Genomic DNA, 13,425 nt, shown 5'->3' on the forward strand with positions numbered 1-13,425 from the left:
CATCTCCTAAGACCTAAAGGGCTAGAATGACTTTAAGAATCATGTCTTGAATTTACTGAAAACTCTTCTCCTGATCACAAAAACACACCTTTTCTACTAAAGTCCTTAAACCAAACAATAGTCTGATTAGTTTAATATGTTAAATTCAACATGTACATTCCTTACTGTTTCTTAATTTCCCCCCTAAACTTATCAAATTCATGTTTCACTAGTGCTAAGACTACCTGGTAAAGGCAATCCCTATGTTACAAACAAGATAGTTTCTGTAGCTGAATTTGCTTGTAAGTCAGAACAGGTACATTTCTGGAGTGCACCTGCAGCCAAAACTATATATATATATATATATAAAAGCTTTGGGGAAGGATTAACACCTCTGGTGTGATTGTTTTGCTGTCTGTGCCCCTGTTCAGAAGGTTTCATCTCACTTTCTGTCCCTGTGATAATAGGATTTTGAAAAAAAAACTGCTTGTTGTGGAAACAAGGATTGGTGAGAAAGCTTCAGTGGATACACTTTTTCCCCGTGATAACTCTTTCAGGATTTTCTCTCATTTTCCATTGTCTCATGCCCATTCTTAACTATGAGTTAACTATGTTTGTAACTTTGTGGCTCTCTGTAATATAATTCTTCATCTATGTAATTCGAGAAACACATACCTGTCGTTTCATGTCCCTAACCTGGCAACTCTTGGAAACTACTCTCTCATACTCTTCTGAGCAGGATCAGTTGCATTAAAATTTTATTGTTTTCAGATGAAAAACAGTAGCTCTGTCCAAAGAATCAATACAAATTCCTCACTTTACATTTTATACCTTTGACCATGTAAACATGTTTAAATATTTAAGTGTTTACTATGCAACATGAAAGCAAGACAGTTAAAGACAGGAAGACAACAATTTTCTTTAAAGGATTTTTGAAATGTATATAAAATGTATTTTAAAAAATCACCAAGATTCACTAATGAATGAAAAATGAATTATACTTTACCTCACTAACTGGTTGCCCTTGTTGAGTCAAATCCAGTTCCTGAGGTCTTGTCACCTTATCAATGTCTAAGGAGTCCATACTGGAGGCTGCTGACGTGATGCTAGAGCGGGAGGAAGTACTGATAGAACGGACTTCAGCATCACTCACAGTACCTGCCGATGCTGTTCTCCTATGTTGGGTAGCAACTACAGGTTTGCTGTCTTCCATTACAGGTTGCTGAGCAGCTTCATCCATACTCAGAGATGCTTTTTCTAGCTGTGCAGTAATATCATCCAGAGAAAAGATAGCATGTGAAGGCTTTGTTACCCTACTAGATGATGAAGATGACAATCCTTTCATACTGCTGTGTTTGGCAGCAACCCGACTACCCCCAGGTGGTTTTTGAGCCATTTTTCCATCTGCCGCAAAGCGTTTCATTGACATACTGTTTGCAGACTGTGATCCAATGCTACTGAGTTCCTGTTCTATGGAACAAAGATCGGCCATCAGAGCATCAAGATCCACGGCCTCTCCCTGATTCAGGGCTTCTGTAATGAACAACAGGTATATGATCAGCAACCCAAATTCTATCTCTATGCTCAACTGTGGTCAACTAGTGTTGAACTTACTTAATATATGGCAGTTTTTTTTAAAAAAAAAAATCTCTTCACTGACCTCTGCTGAGAAACTGAGAGGCTGCCACAGAATATCCGCACACTACATTCTGGCTTATGCTCTAGGAGGCACACTTGGTTCATGAGGAGTATATCTACCAAATGTTAGTTCTCACATGAATTATCTTCCTGCCTTAAAACACATGCAATCCTTCTCTCTGGCTGCATAATAGCTGTAGTGGTAGGAAAATAAAATTCCATTATTTCTGATTCTATCGTTCAGGAGCACTTAATAAATCTCTGAGGAAGTTTATTACTTATTTTCCATACCAGCTGCATAATAGTATTTTAGTTTACTTTGCTTTTTCAAATAGCATTTAGGCTGAAAAGATTTTTTTGTGAATGTTCCCTTGCATGCCTGCTAAGTATATTTATTGCACACTTGCATGCTATAAATGCAACAGATTTAAATTGCTTATGTCATATTCCACTACCTTATAATTAACATTTTAAACCATTCAAATTTAATCTCTTTGTTCAAGTTTAATATTTAGTACTTTTCACCCCATCTTCATTTAAAAACAAGATCTAGTCTGTACAGTCTTAGAGTTACTATCAATTTAAACCCAAGATACTGACTTTCAAAATTATTTATTGACTTCTGAAGTAACTGTTGATTTTCATTACTGATATAATGTTATTTCCAATTTTTAGAATTATCTGATACATATTTTCAAATTCAGACATCTATATTATGTATTTAAAATACATAATACAGATGTCTAAATCTGAATAGTTATGACACAAGACACAAAACAAAAGGAATGTATGGAACTTCAGCGAGATACATAGATCTGCAGTTCATTTTCCATCTAACACTCATTTTATGTAATGTTGATTGTTCATCATAACAGCTCTTACATTTCTATCTCAGTATGCAAAGGGACAGAGATAATAATTATTATTATTATTATTAAACTTTATTTCTACCCTGCTAGCATCTCCCGAAGGACTCGATGCGGCTTACATAGGCCAAGGCCTCAAAACACAACACAACAATACAACACCTAAAGCAAATTAAAAACAGTTAAGCAATATTAAACAACAAGCAATAAACAATACATCAAGACACTATAAAACTGGGCCGGGCCTGAGTAATGGGTACAAGATTAAAGTGCTGATGTGGCAGAAGGTATGTAGGATTATAAGGTAAGTGCAGTGTGCAGCGATCTTAGTTCTACTAAAGTGCTTCTGGGACTTGGTATTGGAGATTCCTAATCTGGGAAGGCACATCGGAACAGCCAGGTCTTCAAGTTCTTTCTAAAGACTGCCAATGTGGGGGCCAATGAGTCAGGATAGTCCATCCACCCAAATATTTCACCTACCCTATGTTCACACTCTACCAGCTGAAGCTCCCCCCCCCCCCCATTTTATAAGTAATACAGTTTGTGCCTTGATTATGTCTTATAAAAATCCTTCATTTTAACACACAAACATACTTTTGTATCAAGAGCATCTTAATTCAAAATGTTTCTTCCTTTTCGGAAGTTAGTTTAGCAACCCATCTTACCATTGAGATTGTACATAGAAAAGCGATAGGAGAAGTTTGCAATATTAGTTTCCTGGCGAAGAGGGGATCTTTTTACAGGTTCCATGGGTTTGTCTGTATCCAAACTCTAAATAAAGGAATCAGAAGAAAAAGCAGAATAAGCTGCTGTAGTCTAAAACATAAACAAACAAAATGTTCAAAACATAATAATAATAGTAGTAGTAGTAATAATAATAATAATAATACATTTTATATATATTCCACCTTTCTCCTTTAGGGGATTCAGAGCGGATTACAGCATTTACATACACAGGCAAACATTCAATGCCTTTACAATCATATACAATGAAACACACAAACACAAGCAGAGGCAAAACATAAATGCAAATGTGCCATTGAAATCTAAATATATATTTTTCTTATGTATGCATGGCAATCAAAATGTTTATTTAACATAGTCAATAACAGATTAATAACAACAACCAAAAAAACCTACATATATTCCAATGTAGCTATCGATGACAGAATGACATTTTTATTAAATTGTTCGCTGAAATTACTATTTCAATGAATCTTAAAAAATGGAACGCAGTGGTGTTACTAAATATTCTGGGTGAACTGAGAATAGCTTACTAAATACTAGTTTTGGGGTTCCTCCTACCGTTGGGAGCAGATGAACAAACCAAACACAATTTGTGAACTAAGATTCTAATTCTGTATTTACCCTAAGCATGGCAGAATTCTCAACTATTCCAGTTTACTAATATATGCAAACTAAGTCAGTATCTGCAACATTTTTTTATAATCTGTACTATTTCGATTACATGTGTCCAGATATTGAAAAATTTACATCCCCAACTAATTCTTGAAACTTTATATTTTGCAATTTGCCATTCATATGCTTCAATGAAGGGCCACAATTAGTGTAAATTGTGATCACAAATCAACAATGCACTCCCAAAGTAATGTTTGTATGTGTATATAACTAAGATTCTACCAGAGGTTTTATATAGCAATTCTAGATTTTCAGATTTTTTTTTATGAAATGCAAAATGGAGGGGGAAAAATACAAAGAACCCACTACCAATTCAAATGTCAAAGTAAAAATATTTTTACCAAAGTAAAAAGAAATTGCCAAGATTAGCAATGGGTAGGTTAGCAAATACTGTTTTCCTAATTGCCATTTTTAGAAGGTTACTAGCATTATTTTGGCTCCCAATTTGATTTTTTAAAAATCAAAAGTAGGTGGAGTATCTAGTATTACCTTCTGAACAAATTAAATCCTTCTTACGTTTCCAAAACATAATTCTACCTAACATCTGCAGCAAGCTCATAACCACATTGAAATATCACTATCTTACACAATAAAAATGGATTCTTCAACAGATATGTCAATTTACCACATTGTCACCTGTCAGGCAGTACAGCAAGAAATTATATGTCATCAATAATGATATGACCTGCTGTCAACAGCAAAAACAATATACTGTATTAATTTTTAACATATAACCTCTTGTATTAAAGAATGTCAAAAATATTACAAACTGAATTTAACCTGTGTGAGTTTGTCTAATTCTCCCAACCAAGCTCCAAACATCTTGTCCAAATCCTGATCTTCTTTATCACTGTCCTCTTCGGCACCATGATCCAGTTCTTCATCAGACAGCTGCTCCATCTGAAAGAGGAAACATTTTTAATAAGGGTAATTTGTGTATTACACTACATTACTACAAAGAATTTCAATTCCTGATCCTTTTCTTAATATTTCTTTATAAATTAGTGACCACCACAATCAATTATGTTTGAAGTGTTAGAAGATCTATAAGGACTATGAATTGGCAAAATTCCAAAGGTGTGTTTTTGAAACCCTGAGCAATATGTAATATCCCATAAAATAATGATTGGGAAACACATTCTTACTGGACTCAAATACAGATTAACTCCCCTTCATCAACTAAAATCTATTAGATGAATGTAAACAGAAATATTGTGGAAGCATTCACTTCCCTGTACACATCAAATCTGTTATTTTTAAAATTAAACACAAATTTAAAGTATAAAACACAAACAAAGAAAACTATAGAAGAAAATCTGGATACAACAGGGAATCTTCATGAATCCCTAAAATATTTGTACTGTTTATAAAATTCAACCCCACTTTTCACTGATTTCCAAGTTGCATGCAATAACATAAAGATAATCAGACTGAACTGAAAATTCCGGTTATGTTAACATGCCACAGGACAAAATAACATAATGTTTTAATTAAAAGTTAACTATGTATGGTCTTCTACAAGATGGGAAAAGAAGAAAAAAAGAGGAATCTAACATCTCTTCATACTGCTTCCTGGAGACATACCCAAATTTTCTATTGGAAGGTTATGCATTATTCTAAAATGAGGCTGAATTAGCCCTCTTTCCTAATGAACAGAAACCTAACAAAAACATTTCCAGAATCTTGACATGCACCAAGATGACACAGGTTGATAGATGCCGATTTCCCAGCAACAAATTTTGCACAAGAAAAAGATTTGCATAGGGAATATGAACTGACCAAATGTTGTACCATACAGTACAAAAAGAAATGTTCACTGTCGTAAGAGATGCTTATGGATGCTGAAGCCATCCACCAAGAACATTTCTAAGTTGCACACCTGATCATTCAAGAAGAATACAGTGTGATTAATGAACAAGTTGGGTTCAGAACATAGTAACTGGAGCTGGATTGTTTTGAAGTCAGTTGTAATGAATATTAACCACAGATCATTCCGAATATCATGGCAAAGGGTTATACAAAAGCAGAATTCAGTGCTCCAACTCCTGCTTTTGACTGCACAGAAAAAAGGGAAACATAACATAATAGCCCGGGGCTCATTGTACTGCCTTCAGATTGCATCATCATCACATCATCGTCATAGCCACTACATGATAACTAAATAACTGAACTGTGTAAACATTATCAATAAGGATAAAGGCTTGAAAAATAAATGGAAGGGAGAACACTCCAATTCCCTTGGACACTCAGGGCAGTTAGAAAGAGAGCTTTTGAAAGCAGAATATTTTAAAACACTTGACTGAATGTCTCAATATTTGAACAAAGATAGTGGATGACTTGCCTATTGTCAAATGTAATTGTCTCTCAGAAGACGATGTTCTGTCTTATTGATTTGTGCTCTTTCAAGTTCTCAAGAATGGAGTATTTTTCAATATATTTTGCTTCGGAAAATCTGTTTCTTTTCTCTTGAGTTGTTGGGTTATCTCTCAATGTATCAATGGATTACATCAAAACAAAATAAACCATTTTATTTGAGATGTCATAGCACTTCTTTTTCTTGATATCTTGATTTTTTAAAATGAAGTTGCCAACCTGTCTTACGTCTGTTCATTCTTCTGTCCTATTTTCTGTGTATCCCCATGAGTGACATCAGAGGTTTCAGGCAGTAATTTCTCAGCTCTCCAATTTCATTTCTCTGATTTTATTGATTCACATCAATGGCAAAATATAGGGTATTGCATGTTTCGTTGTGGATTAATCTCAATAAATTGGATTTTTGTTTTTAGATTGATATTACTTTTTCCAGTTCATAGCTTGTAAGGAAGGTAATGGATGTAACCTTGTGCTTACATACATGAGCGACAACATCCTTATTTCATATTGTGCCTTAGCCATAAGCTTATAAGGTATCCAGTAATGTCATCAGTAATGGACTGGATGAGGGCAAACAAACTGAAACTTAATTCAGGTAAGACAGAGATACTCCTGGTCAGTCGGAAGGCAGACCAGGGAATAGAAATCCAGCCTGTGCTGGAAGGTGTCACACTCCCCCTGAAGACACAAGTCTGCAGTTTGGGGGTCCTCTTGAACTTGGCACTGAACCTGGAGACCCTGGTTTCAGAGGTGGCCAGGAGAGCCTTTGCACAATTAAAACTTGTGTGTCAACTGCACCAGTTCCTTGAGAAGCCAGATATGGCCATGGTGGTACACGCTTTAGTTACATCCTGTCTGCATTACTGTAATGTCCTCTTTGTGGAGCTGCCTCTGAACAGTGCTCGGAAACTTCAGCTGGTCCAAAGAGCTCCAGCCAGGTTGGTCACTGCAACTGGCTGCAAAAAAGAACCCCTTGTTGCAGCACCTCTACTGGCTGCCATTGTGTCAGTTCAAAGTGCTCGTTATGACCTTTAAAGCCCTAGTTGGTTCAAATCCAGGCTATTTGGCCAACTGCATCCCCATGTACGAACCTGCCCAGGCCCTGAGATGGAGGCCCTTCTCTTGGTCCCACTTCCATCTCAAGCCAAAATTTCCCTCTCTCTGTTGTCCTTTCTGTTGGGACAGTCACCACAATTCAGTAAAATCTTGAGAGAAAAGAAGTTGGGTAAAAGTATTTTCCATGTCAGTTCACAGGAAAAAGCATTTTAAAATTGAATGCAGAGTATTTAGGATGCACAATTATTGAAGATACTTGGACAACTTCCAGTATTTAAACTCTGTAATTGAATGCCCTCCATACTTTCCTTGTAGGCCATATAAGCAGTTTTTCTGTGAGCAACAGTATACTTAGCTATTTGAGATTAAACAGTTTAAATTTAATTCCTGTAACACTGTCTAACACACATTTTGATGCTTCAAATATTAACCTTTTTCTGGGTAAGTCCGACCTGCTGATTTAAAAAATGACACCAGTTTTCCCCTATCAACTCTGGTTTTTGTGATACAGAACATATGCCTTGTAGACTCATAGAAAATCAAGATAACCATATCTTAGAAACGGGAGTTGATGCAATGTATCCAATGCAGTTTTCTAAATCAACGCACCAAATAATCCCAGGAAGAGGCCTAAAAACCAAGACACCAAGAATTGTTTTTTGGTTGGGCTGTGTAATTTGTTCAACCTTTAGCACTATTTGGAATCTTCAACTGGTTCATCAGACCAAATTTGCATCATCTACATTGGTCATCAGTGCACTTCCACATCCAGTTTAGGATACAAAATTGTTTAGGGCCAAGTTTTATAAATCTCTACCTGTATATGTATAATCCTTCACATTAGATAAAACAAGTTGCAGAGGCGCTCTCATGTCCACAACAGGAAAATCAATTGGGTAGATGAACATAAGATGAGGGGCTTCATAATGTGGAGACCCCACAACCTTTTAATTCCCTTCATATGACATTATAACCCTAAAGATACAAGCCTTTAAATGTGCCTTAAAAACCAAATTGTCTCTTTTAAAACTGTTTTACACTGTACTATGTTTTCTTACAACATTTAATTCTTAAGTTTTTTAAATACAGAGATCCATAGGTAGGGAGAAAACAGAAGCACAGAGAAGCTACATTAAAAGAAATATTAACAACAATGGAGATAACTTCAGATGGTGTGCTAAATAAAAAAGAGTCAGAGACTAAATTGGACATAATTGCTGTTGGAATCACAGACACTTTAAAGGGCCAGACTCAAAAGTGGCTTCAAAACAGAGTTTATTAAAACAAAGGAAAAAGGATGCAGAGGTACTAAATGCAGTGCCACTGGTCAAAACTCAAGAAACAAACCAGACCTGGTCCAAAAAGGTTAACCGAAATATAATCCAGATTAACTGGAATAGGGAAAGAAAAACGAATCAAACAAGGCACTCTGAGGCAAAACAAAAAGACACAGTACACAACTGGTTAACAAAAAAAAGGAGGGGCCGCAGAAAGAGAAGCGTCGTCAGGTGAAATCCAGGGTCGAAGCGGGAGAAATCTGAAACAGCGCTGCTCCAGTGTCCGCAGAAGAAGCGTCTTTAATTAAACTGGTCCAGGAAGGGAGAAGTCCACACTCACAAGAAGCCAATCCAGGTCAATAACACGCAAACAATCAGGAGGTCCAAACTGCAGATCCTAAACCAACGCCGAAAACGAAACAGGCAGCAACAAGTCTACAAGAATCTTTTCCAATATACAGCGCCCAACACACGAACGCTCATCAACACCTTGCCTTCTGCAAGGGCCCATCACCCCTGAACCCACTTTTATTTACAAATCATCATCATCAGATTAACTGAACACCGCCCCATCATGATCCCCCGCAGCTGCTCCCAGCTCTTCACGTGAATTTCCTTGTCCTTCCCTCCAATTCCTCCATCTCCTGTCAAGACTTTGGTCCCCCAAAGACTCAGTTGGATCCCCTGATTGCCAGTCTTCATCCCCAGAGAACCCCATAAAGGCATCACTAGTTGTTGGCTCCTCACAAATAGCTTGCACTTCTCTTATCTTAGTCCAATCCATGGTGTCTCCTTCTTCTCCTTTGCTCATTGACCCATCATCCCCAAAGAATCCCTCAAATGGCTCTTCATCTGTAGGTGCTGTAAGTATGTCCCGGATCCTCTTCCTCTGCTGCTCATCATCAGATTCCTGCTCCCGAGTAACCCTTTTCCCCCTTCTGGCACCCATACTACTGTTTGTAATGTTACTCACAGGCTCTACTACAACAATTGCCTAGCAGGTGGAGGGGATGTATCCTTAGAGAATAAAATCCCTGTTTCACACAACATAAAATCATTTGTCTCCTATGTATGATCTTGTTGTTGAATGAATTGTCCCATTCAGTATTCCCTAGCTTATGCAAAAAGCAAAGGTGTCTGTGTCAACCACATAAAATTGTTCTTATTTATTTGTGCAGCACTTTTGTGGCAATCGAACAAGACTAATGTCTGCTTCTTCAAATAGGTTAGCATAGCTTCTGTCTCCAGAAGTGATCTGAGAAAAATCATAGAATTTCAAGTGTAGATAACCAATAAAGTGTAGACACCAAATTTTCAATGGGATATTGAAATGTACACACACAAACTACACTTTCTCCAACGGAATTATCTCAGGACAAAATAGTCTGAGATGTATTTTTATATATTTAATTTATAAGTCCTCTTCAATGTTTTCTCAATTTAATAATTCATCTACACAAAATATTTTAACATTTCTACAACTGTAAGAACTTGTTCCTGAGAAATATCATTTACATTTACTGTGACTGAAAAACCAGGGTAAGTTTTACTTTCTGGGTACATTTCAATCTTCTTCTCCAAAACCTGGTCAATTAAAAGAACAGCTAGTACATTCTCCTTCAGCACCTGTGAGAAAGCTTAACAACAACCAACTTCAGAAAATCTGAAAAGACCAACTACTCTGCAGATTGTCTTCAAAGAGAGGAGAAGGCACTAAAATGCTAGAACAGTGGCAGTAAGACCAGCAAGAAGAACATCTAAAGAATGTAGAGTGAAAAATGAACACAGTAAAATCTTTATTCGTGTCTGCATCCTGCAAATCGAAAAGCAGCAGCCTGCCAAATTAAAGAAAAGGAAGAGCTTTATCGTTTAGTTCTTGATTTCCTGGACAAGGACATCAGTCAGAAAACATGAGTGGTTGTTATACGAGCAAAAACTACTGTAATAATATTCTATCAATGGGTTTTAACCACTGAATGCATTTTGAATCTCTTTCTTACTAGAACAACGAGAAAGTTAATACCACTCACCACAAACTGATATTTTACAAACCTTTACTACCACCGAGCTATTTCTGGTACATAAAGAAGGAAGTTCAGGCAGGATGTGTATGTAGTGAGCATTTCATTGTTGCTGGGTTTTTTTTTGGAGACTGGGACAGCTGTTACTGTATAAGAAGAGTCTGATTATTGTCGTGTGAAAAAAATCTTTGAAACCAAATGAATCGTCCTCCTTAATTAGCAATGTTGTCTTCATAAAATGAAAGAAAATGTTGTCTTTTAAAATGTAAGCAATGAAGTTAATATTGCCAAAACACATATAATAACTGGCAAAGAACACCACTGCTCTACAGATTTTCTCAAATACAACTAAATAAATTCTTTGTTCTAGTTTTTTTTGGTGCATTTAAATAAACTTACAATTTGGAGGCGGTATACATGTTGCTAACTCTATCAGCAGTTCTGAAGGTAATACTCCCTAGCTATAAATACATGTTCTGTTTTCCTAAGGCTCGGAGAATTATTAGTCGTAGTACGTGCTTTCAAGTCACCTATGAACTTATAGCACCACTATTAATTTCATAGGGGTTTTTTTGCCAATTAATGAACCATAAACTTTGTTACGGCAAGCAGCATGGAAAGTATCTAGCATATTCCAACTTTGGAAAAAGGTAGTCCCCGAGTTACAAACATCTTACTTACAAATGACTCATAGTTAAGAATTGGAGTGAGAAAACAAGAAGTGAGAGAAATCTACTTCTTAGAAGGGAAATTCACTCTTGGAAGAGTTATCACGGGGAAAAGGTGTCTCAGTTTGAAGCTTTATCACCAATCCTTGTTTCCACAACAAGCCAAATCTTTCCAAATCCAATTATCACAGAGACAGAAAATGAGGTGAAATCTGCTGAATATGGGCACAGACAGCAAAACAACTACCACTGGAGAATTAACCCTTCCCTATGCTATCTAAAGCTTATATGTGTATGTATATATGTATATGTGTGTGTGTGTGTGTGTATATATATATATATATATAGAGAGAGAGAGAGAGAGAGAGAGAGAGAGAGAGAATGTGTGTTTTGGCTGGAGTTACACTTCAAAAATGTTTCTGTTCTGACTTACAAGCAAATTTAACTTATGAACAGATCTTGTTTGTAACTTGGGGACTGCCTGTACTGGCAATGTAGCAATTAAGCTATTTTTCAAAATGGTGTCAGGCTACAGCTTTACAGGGCCACCACCAGTTATCCTAAAATAAAAGAGATTACTTCCACACAGGCCGGTACAGATTCCCCATTAAAATTCCATCACGAAGTAATAGAAATAGGACATACTGATTGTAACACCCTTCCCTGCACCATAGGAAGTTACAACGAAGGATAGAAATAGTAAGAAGATGCATAAATTCTACATCATTTTTTCTGGAGCATTACTAGCTCATGCAACTTTGTGAATAAATTTGAATATGGTCTACTGGAAAGCAAAATAAAAAACACAGAAATAGTGCCTTACCTGCAATCACACAATATTTGACATTATGGAGGGAAATCATTCTTCTACTTTGAGAAAAATACTGCTAGTTTGAATAATGGTAGGATGTTTCTTTTAAGTTTACAAAGCACAAAGTTGTTCTAATGATCTAATGAAAAAATTAACTCTTTCAACATTAACAACATTTGTTGTGACTCGATTCGTTAAGATCTACTTGCCCATCCCTGAACTAGGATGCTATTTTTGGCTAGGACCAAGCATTAACAGATGGCAAAAAACAGGAAGTTGCGAAATTCTGGAATATTCCTTCACTCTGAAGCGGGCTGAACATTCATCTACAAATCAAACTTTGCTGACTTGTACTGATTAATTTTGGTCAGCAGAATAACCAAACCATTCTCTATATCAAACAAACCAGAAAAGCAAAACTTTCAGCAAAAGACCAAGAACTCAGCAAACAGGGAAAAATGGACACTTGTCATATTGTCACACAACTGAAAACTAAGCAGTTTCAGATGCCAATATGAACGGAATGCTCAGTCCAACCATTCAATGGGTCTAAGTGTAGAATGAAGTAATAAAACAGAAGGAGTATACAAATATTTGATATGGATGTTTACAGAGGTGTCAACACATAACCATCTGTAAAGAAGTTAGCCTATGTTTAAATCTGTCAGTAAGTTGTTGAAACCACTTCCGCATTTAAAAAACAAGTTTCAACAGGGTATCTCTGCTTGTGGAAGCAACACAAGCTTTTGTACTACCTTAAAAGCGAACAAATGTATTACTATATCATGTTTTATGGACTAGAGTGCCCGTCAAAAGATACAAGAAGTGTACTGCCTATATAACATGCATGCATACAGTGGTAACTCAGGAAAGATTTCATGCATCTGATCAAGTTGGCTGCAGCTCTTATAGACTTTGTGATACCACACAATTCTCTAGTTCCATGTAAAGTATACTTCGTTTAATACTTTCTGAAAAATATTTGGCAGAAGTAAAATTGTAAGAATTTGACATCTATTTTCAGTGTTCTAATAAGTCAAAATCAATATGGAGACTGAACAAAATACTAAAATGTGAGCCAGATGGAGATTGAAGATATATGAGAGAATAGTTATACCAGTACAGAGCAGCCAATTAACTTGTGTGAAGTACGTGCAAATTATACAGAGTACATAAATAAAATCAGACTATTCTTATCCATAGACTATCTGAGGGAGGGAATGAAATGTTACTTGTTAGTGGAAGCAAAATGATTGAAATGTGGGGATACAGAAAAGCTGACTCAGCATGTAGTCAGACCAAGCAGTTTAAAAAAGC

At 36.3% G+C, this 13,425-nt stretch overlaps 1 protein-coding gene across 6 annotated transcripts in view; it reads right to left on the reverse strand.

The window, feature by feature from the left end:
• The window catches only part of RAPH1 (Ras association (RalGDS/AF-6) and pleckstrin homology domains 1), a 78,517-nt gene that overhangs the window by 42,823 nt on the left and 22,269 nt on the right, over positions 1-13,425 (reverse strand). For all 6 annotated transcript variants that reach the window (XM_060782923.2, XM_067470137.1, XM_067470136.1 and 3 more), the window contains exons 2-4: positions 4,683-4,802; positions 3,149-3,254; positions 986-1,512 (exon numbers count right to left, since the gene is read on the reverse strand). In XM_060782923.2, coding sequence (XP_060638906.2) covers positions 986-1,512; positions 3,149-3,254; positions 4,683-4,802 — 753 coding nt within the window. The remainder of the gene's footprint in view (positions 1-985; positions 1,513-3,148; positions 3,255-4,682; positions 4,803-13,425) is intronic.

This window comes from Anolis sagrei, chromosome 1 (genome assembly GCF_037176765.1).
Source record: "Anolis sagrei isolate rAnoSag1 chromosome 1, rAnoSag1.mat, whole genome shotgun sequence".
Taxonomy (NCBI): domain Eukaryota; kingdom Metazoa; phylum Chordata; class Lepidosauria; order Squamata; family Dactyloidae; genus Anolis; species Anolis sagrei.